Source organism: Cryptomeria japonica, chromosome 4, assembly GCF_030272615.1.
Source record: "Cryptomeria japonica chromosome 4, Sugi_1.0, whole genome shotgun sequence".
In the NCBI taxonomy this organism is placed as follows: domain Eukaryota; kingdom Viridiplantae; phylum Streptophyta; class Pinopsida; order Cupressales; family Cupressaceae; genus Cryptomeria; species Cryptomeria japonica.
The window spans coordinates 411631105-411657144 of NC_081408.1; the positions used below are offsets into that span (position 1 = coordinate 411631105).

Consider the following 26040-nt stretch of genomic DNA (forward strand, 5'->3'; position numbering starts at 1 on the left):
TTTTACTTTTATATAAATATTTTATAACATATGAGACCATTTTTTATGTTATGAGGGTACTATTTTCAAATGTTTTGATCCGTAATCTATATATGAGGAGTTTATCATTATGAAACATAAGTTTTTTAATTCATATCTTGTAATTATCCTAAACAAAATGGAACTTTAATTAATGGCAACAAAACATCCTAAAATATCCTAGGTGGTTTTATCTCTTTTCTTATCTTCATGGACTTGTTCCTTAACTAGGTACACCTAATCAAAAGATAGCATAGGGAAACAAAAATGATCATATACTTGGATTGATTTGTAGTAGCATTAATTTTAATACAATATGTCCCATCTCATATATTGAGTGCTCACACACTCTTTAAACTAGAATTTGAGAGATCTATGGAGACCCACATCACTCTCCATTCCAAGATGATCCTTTTATGAACACTCTCGTGCCCCTTAATGATTGTGATAACCTATCATATGATGATGATACAAAAGAGAAACTTAATTTTTTGGTAGGTCTAGATATTTATGATGACATTGATGCTTGATTTGATATTCCTTCTCTTCCTATATAGACATCTATTAATTCTTTGCATTCTACGAAATTTAATCTAGATTTAAATGCTTTACCTTCTTTATATTCAAGTTACTATCATGAGGCTAAGGATTCTTGCTTTTCAAGATTGGTAGAGTAATCTCTACGTGTTCATATCCATGCATCTTATGTGGACACCTCATCATGGGATTAGTAATATAGTTGGATAACCTACATTGAGATCACATCATCTCCATCATTTGTTGCTTCAAGTGATTTTTTTCAACAAGTATATCATAGTCTTCTAGATTTGATACATTGTAGGTTTTTTGTGAGTCCCATCTTATAGACTTGGATGACACACTTGAGGACATCCATCTCCTTTTTTATGACCATCCTATCATAGTTGTTGTCACACCCTCTTCATCTTTGGGTCTTGTTCTTCATTCATTTGTATACGATTTTAGTTTGCCACCTTCTTCATTTATTAAACTTGTACCTTATTTGATTGTGGCATACTTTCATATTGACATGGTGAGGACTTGAGAAAAGTTCAAAGAGAACATCATCATACATCATGAATTCTTCCTTCATGGGAAGACTCCTATATCTCTACTTGGTTCTTCTCAAGGGGAGAAAAGTTGTTTGGCTTTCACGGATCTTCATCACCATCCTTTGTTAAGAATCTACCATCATTATAAGGGATTATACATTGTGGGGGTTACGTAGTCTCTCTCTTTATCTTCTATTGAGAGAACACCTATTATACATTGGTAATATAAGTAGTCCTTGGAGGATCATGTCGAGTCCTTGAGCTTACTTAGGTCATTATTTTTTTGTGTCTCATATCATAGGACTAAAACATTTGTGATGATCATAGTATGTCTTAGGGCTTCATCTTTGTCTTTATAATAAAGGATCCCTCATTGTACATTGTACCATTTTTTATTTTGACATCCGGTCAATTCTCTGGCTTCAAACATTTCTATTGTTTCTCTCTTTTGTGGAAGGTTGTTATGGTTGCAAGTGATCCTTGACTCCTATTAATCTTTATACAAAGAGCTCTCCATCCCTCTTATATCCTTTTTTTCTTGCATGTGTCACAACTAACTTTATTATGAAATTTGAGTCTAAGATACTTATATTCTGACACCACTTCAAGAGACTCATAATTGAAAGTTGAAATGCTTTCATTCTTTTCAAAGAGAAAATTGAATTTATAGTTTTGTTGATATTCATTTGCATCCCTACGTATTTATAAAATAGTTCTAAAGCTTACAAATGGTTTCTAAAACCTTAGATTGTGTTCACAATTAAAATTAGATTGTTGAAATGAAACAATAGTTTCACCACATAATTGATCAAATGAATCCCAATCTCTTAAATTATCAATATATAACTCATATACATTTTTTTAATAATCCTATTTGATACTTATATCACTCCCAAAAACTTTGAACAACTCTACTTAGATTTTAACCTTGACTTTCTCATTCCATCTCTAAACTACTCCCTTGTAATATGTTTCCACACCTAACCTCCCCATTCTATCTATAGTTGTGAAGACTAATCGAAACACGGAAGCGAGTCCAAGGATAAGATGTTTTGTTAAGAAGTCAAGATAAACAAAATTTGACGTTTTAGAGGAGCGGACTCACAAGCTAAGAATTGAAAAATGTGAATCTTTGAAATCCTGCTCTTGCTCTTTTCACGCTCATATACAAGATGACGACGTTTCGACATGTACATACACACCTATTTCTTCCTTCCGCTGCCACACTCCGCAGTCCTCACACACCGACTTCAGCCGGATCCGCACTTCTCCTTCCCCGCCCGCGTTTTTGGCCATCTTTTTCGCTTAGCCCTGCGCCCGCCAAACTTTCCCCTGCAGCCTTTCTTTCTTCGTCGTCTTCGCTCTCTTCACTACATGCACAGCTGAGGCGCGGGTTCTTGCACTTGTGCCGTCGATTTCCTGTGATGGCTTCTTCAACCCAGGCTTCTCTACAAGAAGAAAAGCCTAGATTGACATTGGAACAGCTTAATTGGGACAACTCTTTCATCCGGGACCTTCCCGGCGACTCCATAACAGACGGACCTCCCCGCCAGGTAATGCATTCCTTATTCAAGATTTCTCATTTAATTTTACTTGATATGCTTGTTTTTCATTCAATTTGTTAAAAATTTAGCTTTGAGGATCTTAGGTACATAAATCTTTTCACGTATCATTACACAAATAGTTATCCACAAGAAATTGTGCAAATATCTTGCACCGGAAATCTGAAACCCAAAATCTTAACGGAGATAGTTTAGCAGCGGATATTGGGCAATAGTGAAAAGCCCATCAAGCAACTAAATTAATCGTCTTTGTGCAAATTAGGGATGCTTAGCATGACATCGACTGGGCTTGTTAAATTTGTTGATCGACACTGTAGTGGATGCTCCATAAATTACTTTCAAGCTACCTCAGGATTTTAATTACATTAGTACTAAAACTATTTTAAATGATTTCTGGTGTGTCCTGTTGGTAAGGATTTCAGAGTCAGTTCTGCTAGGATTTCAATTTGGGAGAGGTTCGCATGTTAGATCCTGCTGCATCCTTGCTACATAATTCTGCATCCATTCTTGCCTTCCGAGTCATGCATTTATTCTAATGTCCTTTTTGGCGGCTTTTTAAATCCTTATCTAATGGTCACATCACAGAAAGCCCTTGTATCGTCTGTGACAGCTGGCTGAAGAGGGAGGGGTGCTGAACGAAGCACTCTAATTTATCCAAAAAAATTATCATGCTGCGAGCAATCCATCGTGGCTGATATTTTGTTGGGATATGATGCTATTGATCATGTTTGCAAATGGTATGAAAAATACTCATTAACAGGTTATTTAAAATTTTGCCTGTTGAAAGTTGAAACCCTTCATAAGCCATAGTTGCCAAAATGAGAAACATAAAAACAGCAAACTCAGCGGCAGCGTGATGAGAAATAATGTTTGAGATGCCCGAACAAGAAATCAATTTTTCATATACTCCGCACACATAGTCGATAAATAACTTCTTAACAGGCTATTTTGTGGTTGAAACCCTTGATAAACCATAATTACCAGCAATGCGAAACATAAAAATAACAAACTCACCGGCAGCTTGATGAGAAACAGTGTTTCAGACGTTGTGAATAAGAAATGGGTTTACACTTACGCCTACATAGTGGATACGATAAGACTACATAAATTGCACTCCTTTGCAGGCCTGTGGAGGGATAAGGGTGTGATAACTGTGAAAGGCTCAGCCAGAAATATGCTGAAAGTTTAAACATTGTTCTTTTCAGTGAGTTGAGATGTTTGGAAATGCATGGGGTGTGTGTAACCTTGGTTCCCATGACATTGGTGGTTAGGGGAGTACATCCATGGGACCAAACAAGAATTCTCAAAGTTTACAACCTTCGGAATAAACTTCTTGTCTAACAGAATGTTTGAGGATTTTATGCTGTGAAGTAATATTGGCTGAGATGCTGCAGAATGGAGATATGCCAATACCTTTGCGTTCTCCACAGTGATATGAAGGCGATTTCACCATGATAACAAACTCACCGGCAGCTTGATGAGAAACAGTGTTTCAGAGGTTGTAAATAAGAAATGGGTTTACACTTACGCCTACATAGTGGATACGATAAGACTACATAAATTGCACTCCTTTGCAGGCCTGTGGAGGGATAAGGGTGTGATAACTGTGAAAGGCTCAGCCAGAAATATGCTGAAAGTTTAAACATTGTTCTTTTCAGTGAGTTGAGATGTTTGGAAATGCATGGGGTCTGTGTAACCTTGGTTCCCATGACATTGGTGGTTAGGGGAGTACATCCATGGGACCAAACAAGAATTCTCAAAGTTTACAACCTTCGGAATAAACTTCTTGTCTAACAGAATTTTTGAGGATTTTATGCTGTGAAGTAATATTGGCTGAGATGCTGCAGAATGGAGATATGCCAATACCTTTGCGTTCTCCACAGTGATATGAAGGCGATTTCACCATGATAAATACCTTTTGTCAGCATGTTGATGTTCAGAAAATGCCCCTTTTGCCACAGAATCATATTACCGATTTTGAAATTTTAGTTTTGAGGCAGAACTCCAACTTCACTTTGTTTCTGTAATTGATTTGGGATAGGATGATGCTTCATTGACGAAATCATCATCCTTTGAAGATCTGAAAATTTTGGACCTTTTAGTTCCACAACCATGCTAGGCTTTCCTTAACGAACTACTGGTCTAACTGCCAAATGTATTTTTGATCCCTAGACAGGATCGATATTCCACAAACTGCTCACTAACAATGGATATTTGATCTCATAGCCCTTCTTAAGCCTCGAGAATGTTATCAAATGCAATTCAACAGTGACATAATTCTAATGGCATTCGTAATGTGAAAATCAACAAGGAAACATGGAAACAATATAAGGAACATAAGGAAATACATGACAAATGTTGACTTGGTGGTCAGCACCTCCTTGGGGACTCATGACATGGCTTAACCGCCTCCCGTGGGTCGGGTTAAATCTGGCATTTGTATTGGGCATTGAAAGTTCGAGCTTTTGGCGCAACAGCAGATGATTCCAACAATTGGTATCAGAGCCTTAGGTCACGGGTTCAAGTCTCCCTTCAGTGGGTGCTGAGGGGGAGATTGTTGACTTGGTGGTCAGTACCTTCTTGGGGACTCATGACATGGCTTAACCACCTCCTATGGGTCGGGTTAAATTTGGCATTTGTATCGGGTGTTGAAAGTTCGAGCTTTTGGTGCAATGGCAAATGATTCCAACAACAATGACTTAAGCACAAGAGGTTACTCTAGAGAAACCCTGAAAGAGGAAAATCTCCAGCAGGAGTCAGTAAGTTGCTTCTTAATCCAGTATGCGATGGTCAAATATACATTATAGTAAGTTGACAACATTTTTACACATTGTTTATCTAAAGATTCTAAACAACTTGCAAAACCTACGATGGTGTCTGCTATATTTAAATGTCACTGTTCCACAATGACAGAACCTGCAAAATGAGCATTACCAAGAGTATAACTAGACAGCTAATCCTTGAGCAATGTGTACCATAGCATGCTATTGACCTCCAAAGATTGTAGATGCACCAAAATGTGCTTTCCCATGCTTGGAAGTTGAAATGAACCCCTCTATGTTCTAACCGATCACATTCCATGCTCTGTCTGCAGTTTTGGAAAAATTGCTGCTTTTGTCAGGGTTGAAATAGTCACCATTGATGTGAATTTGCCACCTATGGAAATTGTTGATTTCGTCAAATTACAAAAAGCACTTGTTCCTGCTGCTTGCAAACCTGTTCTCTGTCAACCTTAAGATGCTCTAGATCAGCCAGAAGTTCCAACTGAGCTATACACAAGCATTTGACCCTCTAAAACCGATGATCATTGATCTCCTTATGAAGGTAAGTCCTGAAATGACCTTATGACTTATGGTGAACACCCCTGACTGTCTGATCATGAACTATGATTAATTTTATGGATCAATTTTCTTTTTCGCTTTTTGAAATAAAAAGGAAAATCTCTATTTACCACTTTCGATTGTGCATGAGATGATACAGGACTGGTAAGTGGCTCCTCTTGGAAACAAGAGGTCCTGGGTTCAAATCACAAGTTTTTTACCGTGTTAAAAATCTAAATCACTCAAACATTATTCAGAGTAATTTATTGTACACTGTGCCACAGCCACTGACTATCAGTTTCATATCTCTGAAAAATTATTTGAGGCATTTTTGATTGAGTTTTGTTGTCAAAAAATTCGTAGGGTTTCACTTCTTCCTTGCAAGTAATGTATTGCTGCATGGATTACTGCCATACTGTTGGATGTACTTGGTCCTATGTTCGATGGAGTTTTAGGATGGGGGATGACAGTGATGGGGGGACCAAGGGCTTATATTTGGGATTGGCAGTGCAAACGTATAGTACTTAAAAAAATAATAATAAAATATTCAAGGAACAACGTTTAAAACTGAGAAATTTTCAAGCATATTTTATATTGCATTGAATGAACAATGAAAGTGCCAAATATATTTATATTTATTATCTTTAAAATGATGATTATATTCAAAAATGCAATTGGCCAACGACTCAATGCAAATCATTACTCATCCTCAAGGTTTGCATCAAACTCCTCATCAATCAAAATGCTAGACTCCTCAAGATCAAGATCCTCTAAAGCAATATCGACCAATCTTATTTGTGCTATATCTTTATCAACTTGTGTTTGCTGCTTTGGCTCTACATCCCATTGGGTTGTTGGACTCTCCTTGTACACAAATGTGTTATGGTCAGTGAGATGCAAGGTGCTATGTTGTCATGACTCTGACTAGGTACTTGAGCTTGTAACATGAGATTGTCATACAAATGTAAGACTTCACAATTTCATGAGTCTCATATTTTTTACAGTCTCTCATATTTAGCAAATCAGAGATATCGCAGAGACGTTCCAAGAATGATCCTCAAGGGTCAGTCTCTTTTCACAATTAATAATAATTAAGGAGCGACAATCTTTGAATATTATACAACAACACTAATTATATACACCACTGAAGGCATCGATAGTCTTATTGCTTACCATCTTAACAAAGTCGGGGACGGCGATCCTTGGTCTGGCACAATAAATAAATGGAGTAATAAATAAATAATAATTATTATCCTTATCAAAGTAGCGCTGGAGTTTGAATAATGCCATGGCCCCGAATCCAACAAATCAGATCTATCACCAAGATTTATCATGATTAGACAGCAAGGATCGTGTCATCTTCCACATAATCCATTTTTATTTATGTATGTAATGTTTGATCATAGTGACCAATGATCCCTATCAATTGATTTCCTCACAATTTATTAAAGAATTATGTTGACTATATTTATTGATTATATTATAAATTTAAATAATAAGCAAGTATTTATATGAGATACCTATAATAACTAATAAATAAATATTAACCAAATGATAATTAATATTTAAATATTAAGCATGTGTTAATTAATATTAATCGAAGTTCCTAAGGGACTAACCTAAGAGTCACAATTTTGTAAAAGAAACAATGATAAGAGGAGGATGTGACTTTATTGAAAGTCACGTCTCTCCGGAAAGGCAACCAACCCCCAGGCCATTTTAAATATAAGGCCCAATGCTTCTCACGTGGAAGCAGGAAGAGGAAAAAAGGCACAGGAAGGGAATTAATGAGAAAAAGAACCAAAAGGGAATCACTGAAAAAAGGGAAAGAATCGGTGGAATTTAAAAGAGACATTGGTACCAAGTACATGACAATTTCAGGAGAATTAATACTGAAGAAAAAAGACCCCATTGGACAGTAACATTCAGCATACAGTATATCGTCTACCACTGTCATTATTACTAAGGCATGTTCAGTTATTTGAAACATTTATTTACTGAGCAACATGCTGGAACTTTTCTGTGTATATTTGAAAGAAGATATTATAACCTCATTTGTATTCTAATGATTGGTATCTCTGTTAAGCTACAGGGATATGAATTAGCATAATGGAACAAGTCTTACGAATCATACCAGTCTGTAACAACTGATAATATAGTGACTGTTTACTTAATTCACTACCACTACATATGTACTGAGTAAGATTTGTTTGTGCATCTTGTGTGGAATGGGTAGAGGAGTATTCCAATGGCAACGAGGGGCTTCCATGTGGTCATAAGGACCTGTTGTGACGTTTTCACACATTGCCCCATTCAAAATGGGGACCCCCTACTTTTTAGGCCCTCTTGGTCTTTTGGTTTTCATTTTGGGGTCTTTTTGTGGCAGTCTTGTCAGTCTCTCTGAGTTTGCAAGTGAGTGGGGTTAATTTGATCAAGCCTGCAGCTCGTTTGAGCAATTTTGGCTAAGTCTAGGGCTTGTTTTGATTGTTTTAGAGTTTTTTCCTTTAGTCCTAGATTTTAGCAGTTTCCTTTTAAGGTCTTCGAATATTAAAAGTTGCAATGAAGTCAGGACCCTCTAAGGATCTGGCACGTGAAATTTGAGCGAATTCTAAGCTTAGAAAGTTCCTATTTCTTAGGGATTTCACTGCCTCCTGGAATGTCATTTCACCAAAAATCAAACTTTCTATTTTTAGTAAGTTACTATTTTTAGAAAGTGTCCCTCCATCTTGTTTTGCTCTAACACTGACATTTTGAAAAAGTTTCTATTTTTGGAAAGTCTATTTGTGACAGGTCCTTGCAGGCTGACACCGAAGACCAAATATGCACGATCATTTCTAAATCCGGAAATGTCAAAGAGCAAGCAAAGTGATCAAAATTTGGCTAAGTGTGGGCTCACCTTCTAGAAGTGGAAAACTTGGGAAATCTTCTAAGTTTGGAAAATTCACACCAATTCCTGAAATGGCATCTTGAAGCTGGAGGCATTCAAACTGGCTAAGTCTAGAATATGAACTTGAAAATCCATCACCAAGGTGAAATGGCGCCCCTATCCCAGGTAGGGCGCCAAAAGCAAGACATCAAGGAAAATTCTAAAAATGCAAAATTCCTTGACCTAATGGAATCAACGCCTAGGTCTTCACTAGGGCCCTGAAATGGTCAAGTCATGGAAAAACCAAAAATTGTGAAATTCCTTCATCGAGTGAATTTGGTACCCATAGTGGAGTGAGGGGCGCTAAAGGGAGGTGGTTAAGGAAAAGGTGCAAAACATATAAATCCTCCATGATTGGAAATTTTGCCTAAGGAGTAGACTAAAGCGCCAAAATGTGAAAGGCATGGAAAAATTCAAAATGATAAAATTCCATGACACATGCAAAATTCCGTCCAAGGATGGAGTAGGGCGCCAAAATGCCCATGGCATGGAAAATGTGAAAAAGTGAAATTCCTTGCCCAATGAAAAATTCCGCCCAAGGATGAGTTAGGGCGCTAAAGGAGGGTGGTCGTGGAAATCTCCAAAGTTGATGAATTCCTCCTTCAAGAGGAAATGGCGCCCATGCATAAGGAAAAGGTATTAAATGGTTAAGGCATGGAAATGATGAAATTCCCTCCTCCAAGAGGAAATGGTGCCAATGCACAAGGAAAAGTATTAAATGTTTAAGGCATGGAAATGATGAAATTCCACCACCAAGTGACATCCACGCCCAGGTCAAGAATGAAGAATTTTTTTAAGGCAAAGGGTAAAATGAGGGTCAGGAATGGAATGAAAAAAAGCAAAAATTCCCCCTTGGTAAAATTTTTGAAAAATCTATTTTTAGACACAAAATCTCATCAGAATTTGAAAATTTTTGCAGATTTGGATTTGTGAGAGAATTCTCTCTCCTAGACCCAGTTCCTAAATTTTAGGAAAGTTCCTAAAAAATAGGAAATGTGACAAATTGATGAAAAAGCCTCCTCGGGACAAGACGAACTCAAAAAGTACAAAAATTCCTTCCTCAAGGAACAAATTTTAAAATTTCTTCTCTAGTTCTGAAATGTGCCTAAGGTTGGAAGCAGAACGTGAAATTCAAGGTTCAAAAAGGAAACTTCAAGAATTCAAAAAATTCCTTCCTCAAGGAAGAAATGCACCCAAGGTGAAGAATTCTAGAAAAGGTGAAAAATTGACCAAGTGTTGGAAATTCCTTCCTTCAAGACAAAATTCTAGGAAAGTGGAAAAATTGACTAAGTGATGGAAATTCCTTCCTTCACGACAAAATTCTTGGAAAAGGTGAAAATTTGGCTAAGTGATGGAAATTCCTTCCTTCAGGATAGAATTCTAGGAAAGGTGAAAATTTGGCTAAGTGATGGAAATTCCTTCCTTCAAGACGAAATTCCAAGCAAGGAAGAAATCACACCCAAGGATGAATTGAAGATAAAATTTCTAAGGCAAAGAAGGAATCAAGGATGAACTGAACAAGAAATTTCCCCTCGGGAAGAATCTTTAAAATTCCATTTTCAGGCATCAAATCATATCCAAATTTCAAAATTCTTTCAGATTTGGATTCCTGAGAGAATTTTCTCTCTTGGAACCTAAAACCTTATTCTTGGAAAGTTCCTAAAAAATTGGAGATGGTGGAAAATCATTAAAAATCTCCTCCAAAGCAAGGAAAGTTCGAAAATCTTCAAGAAAATTCTTCATGGATCATTTTTTTCTCTCCTGAAGTTTTCTCTCTCTAGGGGTTTCTTGCCAAGTGGCAATGGGGTCAGCGCGTGTTGAGTCAATGGAGCATCTTTTTGCATGCAGCTGTCGCATGAAGGCATAGTGGCACATTCATTGTTGGAATATTTGACCATGGTGGCGGCTAATTCATTGCATGGCAGCCGTCGTACTTAATGCAGTAGTGGAGCATCTTTCACATGTAACTATCATATTCAGGAGATGATGGAGCATTTATTACACATTGGGCGAATTTGAAAGAAGTGGTGCATTTAATGCACAATGGATGCCATTTTGGGCACGTAAAATTAATTGTATTTGGGGCATGATGGGTCATTAATTGTTGATTCCCACCTTGTTGCATCATGTGTGGAGAATCTTTTTTTGGGAAAACCCTAATTAGGGTTTGCATGTGTCCTCAAGGCATGAAGCCTATATAAAGGGGTGACCCCCTCATTTGTAAAGGGAGGGGGATTTGTATGAAATTGTTGCAATAAGTTTTTGAGATAATAGCAGTGAAACATTGTTCTCTGATGGTGCCCACTTAAGTTATTTTTCAAAACTTGCATGGTTTCACCTTCCTCACTTAGAGTAGAATTTTATTTTCTCAGTTGTTAGGTAAAGTGCTTTGATTTCGATGGAGAATGTAATGGTGTTTGATGAATTCCCATGGTTCATACTTTTTGCATCTTGCTGATTGTAAGTTGCAATGTAAAGTTAGCCTTAACCCCCAAATTTATGCTAAGTTCAATTGTGAATAGTCGTTTGGATTGCGCCGTGTTGGGTATTCAAAGGCACTTTCTCAATGTGAAAATCCTTCAACATCCTTAGAAGATTGCTCCGGTTCTTGCAGATTTGTAGTTAAACTTGGCGAAGCAGAGCTTGATTTATTTGGAGTTTGTCCACTAGAGCACTATCTATTGATATCACTACCCTTAGGAGTAGATTTAGATCCTCTAACCCTTTCCCCTTTAATTTCAGTTGATTTCAGTTTTAGTTGATTTCAAAGCATCACAAAATCGCTATATCTGATGATGGAGTTCCAACCACAACAAAGAAGTGAAAGAACGATCCAAATGTAATCCCCTTGGATTACCAACAATCACATTAGCCAATTTAGTCACGCCCGTAGCATAAAGGAACCTTGGAGTCGATTGTCTGATCTTCCTTCAATCTTAGCACACAATCGTACTTTGATCAAGAGAGAGTGAAGTGACCATTAGGCAACTTTATTTTGTGTTTGATGCTGTCATAAAAAACATGTCAACAGGACCCTTGGAGTCAAGGAGCCAGATTGCGTCCTCTTTGCCAAACCCCCAAGATAAGTCTTGTATGGGTATTGGACTTGAAGGGCAAGCCACATGGGCAGCCAAGTCTAACAAGGAGGTTAGAAGCAACCATTCCTTGGGCTTGGTAGACAACGGACCTGCGCAACCCCTCTCATGTTCCAATTACCCAACTTTATCTGCTTGAAAAGACTAGATTTAATTATAATAATGGAGTAGGTATGTAGGTGTTTGCCTTCTTGGGCGCAGGTTGTTCTCCCAAGGCAACATTCTGCCAATAAAAGGTAAGTCACAATCTCTACTTTTAATTCATGCACTGCTGATAGTATTCAGAAATAACAGTAATAATTCGTATGATAATAATTTGTTTTATATATTCTTTAATAGAACTTTAATTAAAGACATTAGATAGTATTTGTCTCCTCATTAATCATTTTAATTTAGAGTTATAATTGTATTAAAATAAGAAAAATCGCTGCTAATAGGCCTATAACAAGTAGGGGACATTACATATGTATAGCTACAAGCTTCTCTACTTCGTTAGAAGTTGGCTCCTCTTAACATAGTGGATGAAATCATGAAACTATAAGTAGATCAATTCCTCTTAGCAGCAAAAGAACTCGAAACATGGGATAATAGATGAATCGCTGGTGTGGTAGTCAAAGAATTAGTCCCATAAATAGTCCACCATAGAATTGGATCTTCTTATGCCATAGTCTCCTTATCCATCTTGGCCTCATTTGGATATCCTTTAAAAGTGGCAAATTTTGTTCACTTGGTACGAATGATGCTGGCTTGTGTAAAAACATACATCTTCTGAATGGCCTTTATGAACCTTGCCTTCACCTTAGCATCCTATATAGGAGTAATTCTGCCTAGCCTTTGCACATATCATTCAATGCATAGGCAGCCATGTGCAAGGGAATGCTGAGCTTCTCCCATCGGCGACGAATGATTAGATGAATGTGCTCATTGTAGAACTCCAATGTGGGGTCTTCCTCTTATATAGTGGCCTTCATTTGGCCAAGCATATTGTCAGTTGTCTCATGCACCTTGTCTCTAATCTAAGGCTAGGTGCATTTGCATCCCCGTAGTTAATAACTCTGAAGACTAGAGTAATGATAGCAACAACGTTATGTTGCATCAAACCAAAAAGTATCTCTTTCCACCAACTCATTCACCTTTATATAGAATCGAGCCACTAATACCACCTTGCTATCATGACCATTAGTTGCAATGCCTATTGCAATTTGAGCATCCTCTCCAAGAGAATGAAGTAAGATGCATATCTAGTCTCTACAAGTTTCAAAAACTCTTTCTTAGAGAAGGTCCTAAAGAGTGCATGTGAATTATGGTGGTTGTAGATAAAGTTTAAACATTGGCACATCTTTAATATCATTAATCTAATGTCCCATTTTTTAATTTTCCATTTTTCTTTAAATAATAAAATCGAGCTCATAATTATAGTTGCACAATTAATTATAAGTATGCAATCAACCCGAAAATTGCAGTTTTAACAGTTCACTATATGTTTCAGATTTAATGCTTCGCATGTATCTGAAAAAGATAGGATTTGGACTCTTTCTCTGCAATAGATATTCCTCCAATCTGCAGTAATCAATCTTTTTATAAATGCCTTTGAAATGTCTTAGAGTCTGGCTAATTTAGGGGTTTCCGTCCACTAACTCCTTTAATTTTTGCCATGAGGGGTTTTGTCCTTAGGTTAATTGAATCATAATTCATACTCCAAAAGGAGTAAAATCTGATAATAAAATGTTTCTCTATGATATGCCCTTCTTGCTTGGATTCTTTTTAAATACCCTTTTCCTCCAATGGCCACAACTCTTCACATTCTTTCATGGCCTTTGAGAGAAATTATATTTTTAAAGTAAAGTTTAATATTTTAATTTCATATCTAATAGTTATATTATCTTTTATATTTTATATTTTAGTTTTACTGGATATTTTAATTTATTATTATTATAATCTCATTTAAATAAGGGGCCGCCTTTCCCAAGATTGCTTGTCCTAAAGTAATCACATGCTAGGATACTATTAGAATTTCTTCTTCACTTCATTGAGTCTTTCTTGGAGATACCATGATCTGTAATATCCCTTGCCAAATCTGATTGAAAATTTCTGATTTAAATGCTCAAGGAATATTGTCAAACACTTGTCATGAAACTTTTGTATTTGCTGATTGTGGTTTCTTTTTGATATTCTGATTTATGAGATGATAATATGCATTCATTGAACTCAAAAGGTCATATATCAAAGTCTGAAACTAAATGAGAATGCAATGTAACACCTACCACTAACCTTTCAATGACAATGTGAGACTGAAATCATATGAAATATGCATCTACAGCTGTTAGACATTTCTACGAACATTTGGCATACATTCTAAAAGACCAAAATGCCCTTACAGCAGATTGTCATTAACACAAACACTTGTCATACATACATGTAATTCCCACGTGCCAATGAGTGGTGCCAACAGCAATAAATGTAGCCTCCAACAATCTGAAAATCTCTCTTCAAACCCCTTTGAATTTCTGTAGATTGACTCTTCTAAAATGCATTAGTACTGTAGCGATTTACTATTCACGGGTACTGTAGTGTCACTATTCACGGGTACTGTAGCAGCTGATAAAAGTCTGCAATCTGCTCTTTAATGGCTGCCAAGTAGAAGCCACAAGTCTCTAATTGATCAATCTTTAAACCCCTTCAAACTCTTTATAAAATTCTCCAACTTTAAGCACAAATAGAACTCTTGGATGAAGCTTTCCCAAATGCCACAATTCAGTGGATATTTCACCACTTCACAACAGCTGCAACATTGAAGAGTATCATGTTCTCCAATGGCCTGGAAATTCGAAACCCTTGGCTTCTTCCTCTCCAAAATTCTTCAAGTATCAAAATGCATAATTCACAATGAGGTTCGAGTTCTTCAAGACAATATATATATTTCCCTCACAAGTTCGATTTCTCCTTTGCTCATTAAAAGATATTAAATGATAATAAAATTAGACACACTTTATCATTCAATAGTTACCTTGATTTGAGAGTCTAATTAATCAATTCCAATGGCCCCAACTTATGATACCTCGACCCTCACTTAAGTTATAATATAAGTATTATAACTTAATAATATAAGCTCAGAACCATTAATGTTTATTTAAACTAAATAAACATTAATATCTCCATTATTATTCATCCTTTTTGAACGCCGTCTGAACTGGGAGCTGACATGATGAAGCTGCATACGACCATACCCCTTTACTAAAAATAGCAAGGGTCCATCTCTAACATCTCCGACTTACTATAAATAGTAAGTAATGCATACGGAATCCAAATGAAGCCGAACAAAAGCCAAACCTACAAATCTCTGACCACTGGAGAAGCTGCATCCCTCAAAGGACCCTCTATTCAATCTTATTAGCCTACGAGGGTTAGTAATAGGCTAATCCCATTGAATATCTGATGTCAACAAAAAGGGGACATCACAGTCCGCCCCTCCTGAAATTGCTTGTCCCCAAGCAATCTCGTCGGCAAATAGACTCCTCCACTTGGATCCCAAGTGAAGACCTGCACAATGTCCCTGGTATCAACAAATGACTCCTGTAACCCTAACACATCAAGCCGAACCTGCTGAATCAACTCATCCCCGCCATTTGGTGTCACTGGAGTAAGAGTCTCAAGTGGAGGCAACTCATAACACTGATCTTGGTTGCTACCAAACTTGGCACAAGGTATGTTGTCATACAAATTGTCCATCACATGTGCCACTGAAGTGTTCATCTGAAACAAATCACGTACATGAGGGTCAAATGTGAAAATGTACATGTTTGGCATCATGTGCACACCCATAAATTCCTTTGCAAGCTCTGTCTGACATCCCGATGCACCCAAAAGATCCCAAACCTCGAATAGAAGCATGCCACATAGATCCTCAAACTCCTGCTGCTCAACTTTGATCTCATCTTCACCATGCCAAAAGTGGTGAAGCCAACTGATGGAACCCACTTAAACTACAGTGTTAACCTTGTCATCACTCGAGTCCCAAAGCAAATTGCACTCACATCCATCTTCGATAAAGAGATACAAATTCCTGAAGGTATCTGCAACTCCACAACTATCTCTCACCTCTGCTAGACTCCCACAGATGTGTTGACTCGACAAGTAATCCATCTTGCAGCTACTGACACCATAATCACCCTGTAACCATGTATCCGTACGAAATCTCGGTGATATAAGAGTGACCAACCCTGTTGGATACACATCAGTATGATGGAAAACTGACTGGTGTCCTTGCAAATAATTTCCTACAACCATTTGAATCAAGTACTTGCAGCCTCTAGTCCCATCTTCTGTAGATGGCGACCTTCCATCCCACAAGGGATGATATAATCCTTGAGCCAATCCACACCTACGCATCATCAGGTCATCCACGTGTGGATCAAAAGAAAAAAGATGAGCGTTCTTCACTGTATAGATGCGATAAAAGGCACCAACCTCAGTTAATGGCTCATCACTTAACACAATCAGCCTACTGAATGTAGATGAATCATACTCATTCCAACCAACCCATGTGCTATCATCGATGACAACCTCAGTGATAGTAGAATTACTGGCACCACTGGATATTGCACTCTTAGAATCATTAGTCACACTATAGTATGATTCATCTTGTTCATCACATGAAGAGGCATGATCGATATCAGGAAGTAACAACGAGATATCTGCTTTAATCCTTCCTAATGCATGCCTAATGGTTTGTAAGCTTGTCATGGAAACTCCATCTTGAGACCAATGTTGTATGAGATAATCAACAAGTGTGGCAATCCTATCAACTTGGCCCATGGCTTGTGTTACTGCCTCCACCTCTGGATACACATTTTCATAGACTACAGCAAGAGGTTCAACCCGATGAAACTGATTTGCACTCCATGTTAAAGTCTTAACTTCAAAGCTACTATTTGTATCATAATGTGAGACAGCTGATTTACAATCAACATCATGCTCATATGCATCTATCTCTTTGCTGTTCACGAAACCTTCCTGTACCATCTTATCCACCTGGAGTTCATCAACTTCGGTTACCTGTTGGTCCTCCTCAATTGTTACATTTGATTGTTGACCTGAAGTAGAGTGTGACAAATTTGATTTCTGATTAAGCTCAACAGTCTGATTTTCAGCTAGCCAAAGTGCCACTAAGGTAGCCTCTAGGGTTTCCTTGGTATTCCTGAGCTCATTAGGTGAGTCTACTTCTTCTTCCTTCGTTCTCAATGCATCAGAATATATAACACCCAATTCAAGTAGGTGATCTCTATCGGAAAGAAGAGTTAAATAATTATTTTTCATAATCTCCATGGCTGTCTTAAACGCTTGCAAATCAGAGATAGATGAAACCTCCTCAACGCCTCTATATCTCCCTTCAAGTTGGACCTTCCATAGATGAGTTTCCACCATCTTGCGAAATTGATCAAAATGGGACAACGCTGTAACAATCTTATCTTCACCAACCTTAAGTTGGCTCTCCAAATCAGACTTACGGATCAAGGAAAATTCATTAGTAGAAGTTGTGGGCTGCCAAAGGAGAGCTTGACTCTCATCAAAATATTCTTCTAAAGTGTCCTCTTGCTGGTTTGGTACTAGAGCAGCAGTAGTCCCCAACCCAAACTCCTCATCAACACTCCAAAAAGTAGACTCAGTGGATGGTGAATCGCTAACCTTATGCAGAGAAATAAGTTCACTCTTAGGATTATCAAAAGAGTCCCCAATCATAACCTCCATGTCACCAACTAGGAGACTCATGCAACCCTGTCCTGTAGAATCCACTGTTTCTTCCTTTCTATCTTCTGTAACATCAACTGGGTGAAGATCAACTGAAATAGACCCGGTCTCAATACTGCCGGTCCACACTTCACCTGTTACTTTTCCCTCTGGATTTTCGTGAGTGCATTTAACATCAGCCCCAAAGGAATCATGAAGGGACTCATCATCACCCACTTCAAATTTTATTCTATTTTTTTTCTCTTGCTCTTCACTCTTGGAGTCATCATGAAGTGTCTTGTGCCCAACATCTTTCTCCATAGGTTCAGCTGTATGCTGGTCACAAGTTGCTAGAAATTTATTACAGAGGTTTCTAGATACTTCCCCTGTAAAGTCCTCTTGTTTCTCCTTCCCCTTAAAAATAGATGTCATATACCGAGCAATTTTATCAAGTTTTGCAGGGTGTGAAATCAATTCATCTAGCTTCTTCTGGTTTTGTTTTAACTTTTCCAATGAGGAATACACTTGCTTCATATTCTGGTCCCACTGATTCTGGGTACTTGAGTTAACCATGATTAACTAGCTGAATCAATCTACCCAAGAGGTTGGCAGGAAACCGCTCTGATACCACTGTAATATCCCTTGCCAAATCTGATTGAAAATTTCTGATTTAAATGCTCAAGGAATATTGTCAAACACTTGTCATGAAACTTTTGTATTTGCTGATTGTGGTTTCTTTTTGATATTCTGATTTATGAGATGATAATATGCATTCATTGAACTCTAAAGGTCATATATCAAAGTCTGAAACTAAATGAGAATGCAATGTAATACCTACCACTAACCTTTCAATGATAATGTGAGACTGAAATCATATGAGACAATATATATATTTCCCTCACAAGTTCGATTTCTCCTTTGCTCAATAAATGATATTAAATGATAATAAAATTAGATGCACTTTGTCATTCAATAATTACCTTGATTTGAGAGTCTAATTAATTAATTCCAATGGCCCCAACTACTGATACCTCGATCCTCACTTAAGTTATAATATAAAGTTTATATTATAACTTAATAATATAAGCTCAGAACCATTAATGCTTATTAAAACTAAATAAACATTAATATCTCCATTATTATTCATCCTTTTTGAACGTCGTCTGAACTGGGAGCTGACATGATGAAGCTGCATACTACCATACCCCTTTACTAAAAATAGCAGGGGTCCATCTCTAACATCTCCGACTTACTATAAATAGTAAGTAATGCATACGGAGTCCAAATGAAGCCAAACAAAAGCCAAACCTACAAATCTCTGACCATTGGAGAAGCTGCATCCCTCAAAGGACCCTCTATTCAATCTTATTAGCCTACGAGGGTCAGTAATAGGCTAATCCCATTGAATATCTGATGTCAACAAAAAGGGAACATCACAAGATCCCAAATCAATCTTGGAAATACTATGAATCTCTCTAATGCTGTAGTGTGTTTTGTTAACTACCTATTTATTGCTAAGTCTTGTTGAACAATTTTTTCGTTCATGTCTTCAAATACTTTTGCTTGATGATTCGTGTAGTCCTGTTAAGGTTCTTGAGCCATACCCAACTCTACTAATTGCTTTGTCCCTACAACTTTTAATTTTTTCGGGGGCCGTTCTTTATGAAGAACCATTCACCATTCAACTTCCGTTGTGCTACTCTGATTTCATCAGATGTTGTGGAATTTGAACCAAGAAATTTCTTTGATTATTTCAAAAAGTGGGTTATCCCAATGGACAAACCTCTCTAAATCCATTTTAAAATGTCGATTATCTTCCTTGATTTTCATCTTTTATCACAAGCTGTTGCTCCTTTGCGAAATCTTCATCAACAAAAATTGTCTTTGGAATCTAGTTTCTCTTCCATCTCTTTAATACCAACAATAGTTGTAGATGTGAAAATGGTTGGTCTTCACATTTCAGAACTAGATTTTTCTTATCATCTTCTTCTTCTCCACATTTATCATGACTAACATTTAATGTCTCCTCAGACTCTTAAATCCAAGGTTCTTCACTATCTTCTCTCTGAAATGAATTATTGGCATGTTCAAAGTTTTCACACCAAAGCCTTATTTCTTTTATTGTCCACTTGTCAAGGCTTGTGTTGTTACCATTCTTAGCCATGATTGTCTTGCTATGACTTGAAGCTCCAATTGTTGAGATCTCAATATCATTTGTTGTGCTACAAGAACTCTTACCAAGGTCATCTAGACACTCCTTTTATGGCTGCCTACTAAACTAACACTCTTCATATTCATGAAATTTGTGAAAAACATTGCCTTTTGGATCTCTATGGGTTGTCTTTTCTCTCCTCTTGAAATATTCTTGATATTGCATTATGAAATTGTATAAATGGAATGTCTTTTGATAGTTGGATCAGGTCTTGAGTATGTGTCTATTTACTCATCAAAGTCATTTGCTGTCATGTTTTGCTCTTCCTCTTCTTGTGTCTGCTCATTTCTAGGTAAGAATGTGGGCTGTGTGATTTTGGGTGGTGATCCAAGTGGAGTTTTACCTGTTATGCTCCAAACCTTGAATGATTTGAATTACTATGTTATCCTCCCTTAGTTTGAGCAAGCTTGAGGGAATTGATTCTATTGTTCATATTTTGAAGCATTTGAAGGAGCTATTGCGTTGTTTATTTGCGTCTTTGCATTTAAGCCTTACACTCATTCTCTCATTCTTCCTCTTGGCTGGCCATCTTATGCTCTCTGATTTGGTTGCTAGCCTCGTGTAATGCTGCGTCTAGCCTTTTCTCTCCACTACATAAACTAGATTTAGACCCATAGGCTGGCAAGGCTACTGCTTTGATACCAATTGTAATGTCCCGTTATAGAACATTTTTTAGTTTTGCCTTAAAACAGCAATTCTAACTCAAAATGATAGATGCATAATATTTATAAATAGTAATTTATCTAAAATTGTAGTTTTTATTATAATATTTAAACTTAAAGCCTATGAAATATTTCTGAAAATGTAACCGATCCTCGTTTTCTGCTGAAATTTTTCCTTCAATTTGTAACTTCCTTTGTATGAATGTCTTTATTTACTAGTCAAGTTATGAGTTTTCATCCACTAACATGATAGAAGTTAAGGGTTTTCATCCTTAAAATTTCTCCATGAACTCGGAGGGCTTTGTCCTCTTTGGTTGTATGACTCACCTGGAATATGGCATAATATTTGTTCACAATTGATGCCCTCTTCTCCTTACTTGGACTCCCTTCTGCGATTCCTTTTTTTGGTGTCTTTTTCTCTTTTGGTGCTGATGTGGTTTGTCTCATTCAGCACCACTAATTCCTTTAGCTGCTACTGAATTTAGTTGCAGCTTATAAAAAGTAACACTCCTTTGTCATGTAGTGACTGCTCCTAAATGGGGTCTTCTCTTAATTGCCTTAACAAATTGATAATTTAATTTGGATTTAATTTTTGAATGAGGAGCATTACAATTAACCATCTCCTTGATCCATCTAACTATGTCCATGTCCTTGAGTGCATTATTCATGGCATTCACACAAGGAGTACACCAAATATGCCTGTAGGTTGCCTCAATCAATTTCCTTACTACTTTGCACACATATGCTACATCTATCACTACTTGCACCACATTCTTTAGACCAACCTCCTCAATGGCACCTCCAAGGATTTGGAATTAAAAATCAAAATCCTTGCAATGCCCTGGACAATCAATAGCCCTAAGGAACTAAGGATCCTCTATACATGTGACCATAATGTTGATGAGTGGATGATGCTTCATATCAGTCCACCCATCCGTGATTATGCTACATCCACTAGTGACCTAGGCAGCTTTCATTTTCTCCACCAGAATATTAATCTTGTAATAGTTCTTATCAAAGATTGTTGTCCTCAATTTTATCTCCCTTGGTGGCACATATGATGGTTTGCTCTAATTAATTTTTGCTAATCTTCTTAGAATAAGGAGAGTGAGCCACATGGGATGGAATACCATTGACAAAGAAGAATTTGCGAATGACATCATTTGCATCATCTTTGTTTTGCACATTGAATAACTTTGTCACTATCTTTGTAACATCACTAGTGGTCATTCTACATTTCTTCTTAAGCTCTATTGCGATGGTACTTGAACTAAATGGAAAAGCATAAGTAGAACAAGTTGAAAGTTGTGGATTTGGGGTATTCTTACTACTAGTAGGAGTAGGACTATAAGCCCTCTATGGCAAAGTGTTAGGTATTCCTAGTACATTGGTTACCAACATAACAATACAATTTATTTATTTCAATTCTTTTTTCAAGTGACAATTTGAGCAAACTCCTACACCTTTGCTAATGATATAAAGAAGGTGTACATTAAATCTTGTGATGCTCTTGAAATTCAAGTTGACAAAAAAGATATCTCCATAGCTTAGTGCCCCTTGTTGACCTAGGTTTTGCATGCAATTCAGTTGCAAATTGTTTTAAAGGTGACTTCTTATCAAAGGAACTCTTGGCAAAGTTTCAACTTGCTCTTATAATTTGGAAGGGCAACTAAAATGTGTATTGCAAATAGAGCTAATTGCCTCATGTCCCCTTGGTCCCCCTTCCACCTTGCGCACATCTATACCCAAAGTCTTTGATTGAACCCTCATGGTCTCTTCATGATTCTCTTCATCATTCATGCTGTGAGAAGTCAAATTCATAGTGACACTGCAAGAAACAAAATTTATGGTTACCATACATTTCATAATGTAATTAAATAGTAAATTGTGCACATGCTCAAGACACAAGGATTTTCTTTTTGTTTTTCTTACTTCAAGTTGCACAAAATGTAGAAGCAGAGGGTACACAAAATATGAATCCTTGTTCTTCAACCTTCATCAAACAAAGATTCCACTTTTGTTTTTCTTCTTTCAAGTCACACGAAGCATAGAAGCAAAGGATACACAAAAGGCAATCTTAATTGACTTGTAAATTTTAATTTGTAATTTCTAATAAAATATTAATGCAAATCTGCAAAAGAAAAATTCAAATATTCTGGTTTTTTATGCTGGAAAAACCTGTATAGTTTGAAATTCATTTTAAATACACAATTTAAACCTCAAATATATATATATATAGAATTCAAGAATTTGAGTTTATATGTGTCTTTTAACTATCTATATCATTACTACTTGGCTTTCCTGGGAACTTGGGACTGATCTGTCTCTTCCCTAGGCATTCAGGCATATCAGTTTTTTGTTGCTGAAATCTTTTGTATTCCACTGTTCTTCGGTGATGTTTCATCTGCAACATTTGGTATGCTTTGTGACAGCATGCTTGTTAAACAAATTGTATGCTAACTCTCAGGAGTCCTCTTGTATAAAAATCAATACTTTCCTAGGAATTCTTGACAATTTGAGTTTTGGTTTTGCTGTGAATAATACCAAAATTTCGCTGCTGAATGGAAAGGTCTGTTTGGTTCTTATGGGTTCCAATTGTAAGGTCAGGGTCTTTTCATATTGTTTTTAATTTTGTAGTACAACAGCCATGTAAGGCTTTGCAATTTTTAGATGCTTCTTCCTTCTCATTTATCAGTTTTTAACTTTTTATCTCTACTTTTGCTACTGAATTTCAATTGGCCTCTATACAAATCCACAATTTCTTTCTAGTTCTGAAATAAAGATGATGCCATCTCTTTTCTCTTGGCAATTCATTGTAAGATGTGCATTTCATTGACCTGTTGAATTTACTGTGCAGGTTTTACATGCTTGCTATACAAAGGTTTCTCCTTCAGCTCTTGTTGATAATCCACAACTCGTTGTTTGGTCGAACTCAGTTGCCGAATTACTTAATTTAGACCCCAAAGAGTAAGGTTTGCTGGGAGGATTTTTCAATAGCAATTTTTTTCTGTGTAATGATGTCTTTTAGCGACTATAACATCTCTGTTGAAATAAATCTAGTGTACATTTGTGCATCAAAGTTTGCCAAGCTCAAGAACATACTAACATTTGATGTGGACTGGTGATAATTTTATTACAACAGGTCTGAGTGTTAGTATTTTGATGAAGGTAGATTTAGACTTTTAGTAGGTAGACTGAAATTGTCATTATCAAACAATTCTACATGAATTTGAGATGGATTTATCACTTTTTCTACTTTTCTGGTTCTGTAAATACATCATGCAAATGGTGGGTTTAAGATCTACTTTCTTCAGTTATATGATTATGTTGTGTTGGTTTAAGATTTCATGGTCTAGGTTATAAATTATTATTGTAAATATTTATGTAATTGTGTGCATATCATTATGTAGAGTGGCCATGTTAGAATAATGTAGTTTGCCTTCTACTTAATTGAAGTTGTAACGTGTTCTGTGCATTATTTTCTTTAAGGTATCACTAGGAGGGTCCATCTACCAGTTTCGCTCTGTATTTCTTGAGATCTGGTTCTTAGCCTTGATATCATGATTTTTGTACAGATTGGTTGTCTTGTTCATGTAGGCGGATGTTCTAGTTTTATGTTGATAATTTTATACCTGTGTTCCATGGAGTTTTGGGGATGGGGATGTCGGGACATGTGTCTGGTACGGGGATACTTTTGGGCCATTTTCAAGGGAACGGCAGGGGACAGCTGTTAAAAAAATAGGCATATCATAACAATGATAAAGCATTCATCATAGACATTAATGCATATCATTGATTGGGTAAAAATATTATTCTAGCAGCAAGAATTAAGCATCATTCTTATTCCCTTCTGGAAGAAATACTTAACCTGCTGAATCTTCTCATGCAATATAAGCTTATAAGCTCTATGCATTTATTACTTGAATTATCTTTCACAAAGCATCCTATAAAAACTGACAATAACCTGAGTTCATTCATTCATTTAATAGATTGTCCCTAAAATTTGAAGTGTTGCATCATGCATGAAACATTGCAATTTCTTTTGTTAAATGAATACCGGCCACTTTCCAAAACCAGTGGAAACAAGGTCAATGCAATGCTTTAGGAGCCATCCATGAATAAAAACGATAAAATGGTGGATATCCAAACTACATGGTGGTCCCATTAAGGTGTGCTGCCTGGTTTGTCAAGGTTGTATGAGAGTTTTGCAGAGTAGTGGTCCCATGCATTTCTTGAATTTTGTTGCTGCTCTTGCATAGAATAAAATAGCAAGCTAATACAGAAAATTTCAATTTTGGCTTAGCATTTAAAAAAAAATAATTTCAGATCCGCTTCCTCTGCATCTACTTGAAGTCTGCAACCAAAATATTTGCTCCAGTTTTTCTACTTAACATGCTATTTCTACTTGTAACTCAACTGGACAGTTTTTATGGACTTCCAAAAGAGTAAAAATTGGAGCAATAGGCCCAGAAATGGCCCCTATTTCTGGAATGGGCAGGAAACATTGAAAAAATGTCCCCGTGTCCTCGTATCGTCCCCGGTACGGGGACGGGGGTACCAAGGCTGGGGATGTGCCCGTGGAACATAGTTTTATATCAAAGTTGCCTTCTGTCTTTGAATTTCTTTGTTGCCCCCAAGATTGTCAGTGATTTTATTTTGAATATATGATTTAAAATGTTCAAACGTGGAGGATGAGGATGTTAAGGATGTCAAGGTAGAGCAATCAGAGGACATTCATGAAATCAGGGATCCAAAATTTGGTTCAATGTATTTTCAACCTAACATTAAAGGCCAAAGTATTGATCCAATGGTGGTTCTTGAGTCAGAGATAACAAAAGTTAAACCCTGGATTAATAAACTGTCAAAAGCAGAAATAATCAATGATGAAATTATATGAGGAAATTGTGGGCCTTGGAGAGCTATCACACTCAGAGGAAAAAAGAAATTTTGAGCTAGTTGGGAGAAAAACTTATGGTCTCCAATCCTGCAAAATGAGTTGTTCAAACAGGAAAGAGAACACCAGCAATGGCCCCATCCAAATTCAAGGGAATTTATAGATCAAATCAATATTCTGAATGGATGTCAAAAGAAAAATTTAAGAATGTTGGGAAAAGCAAAGGAGGTTAAGAAAGCTTTGAAGGAAGCAGAAAAATTGAGAGGAGAAAAAGAGGAAGGGGAGCAAATATTTGGGGTAAAGTGAAGATGAAAGATCAACATCTAGGAATCATTATATGTTTACATTGATCAGTCAAAAACAAGAAATGAGTAGGGCAATACACACAAATTGGATAGATCAACACAAACATGAATGCTATGGTTAACTTAAATGTAGGACTTGATATGAAGTGATGAGCTACACCTTCAAGCTCACCTGCAATACAAAGTTTGCAAATTCATTGAAGCAATTTAACCTTAGCACACATAACAAAACATTTCAGTAAACATTCA

The 26040-nt window shown here is 36.8% G+C and overlaps 1 protein-coding gene across 1 annotated transcript in view; it reads left to right on the forward strand.

The window, feature by feature from the left end:
- The first annotated feature begins 2159 nt into the window (after positions 1 to 2159).
- The window catches only part of LOC131031040 (uncharacterized), a 95910-nt gene continuing 72029 nt past the window's right edge, over positions 2160 to 26040 (forward strand). Inside the window, exons 1-2 of the mRNA XM_057962057.2 lie at positions 2160 to 2641; positions 23450 to 23559. Coding sequence (XP_057818040.2) covers positions 2261 to 2641; positions 23450 to 23559 — 491 coding nt within the window. The 5' untranslated portion in view covers positions 2160 to 2260. The remainder of the gene's footprint in view (positions 2642 to 23449; positions 23560 to 26040) is intronic.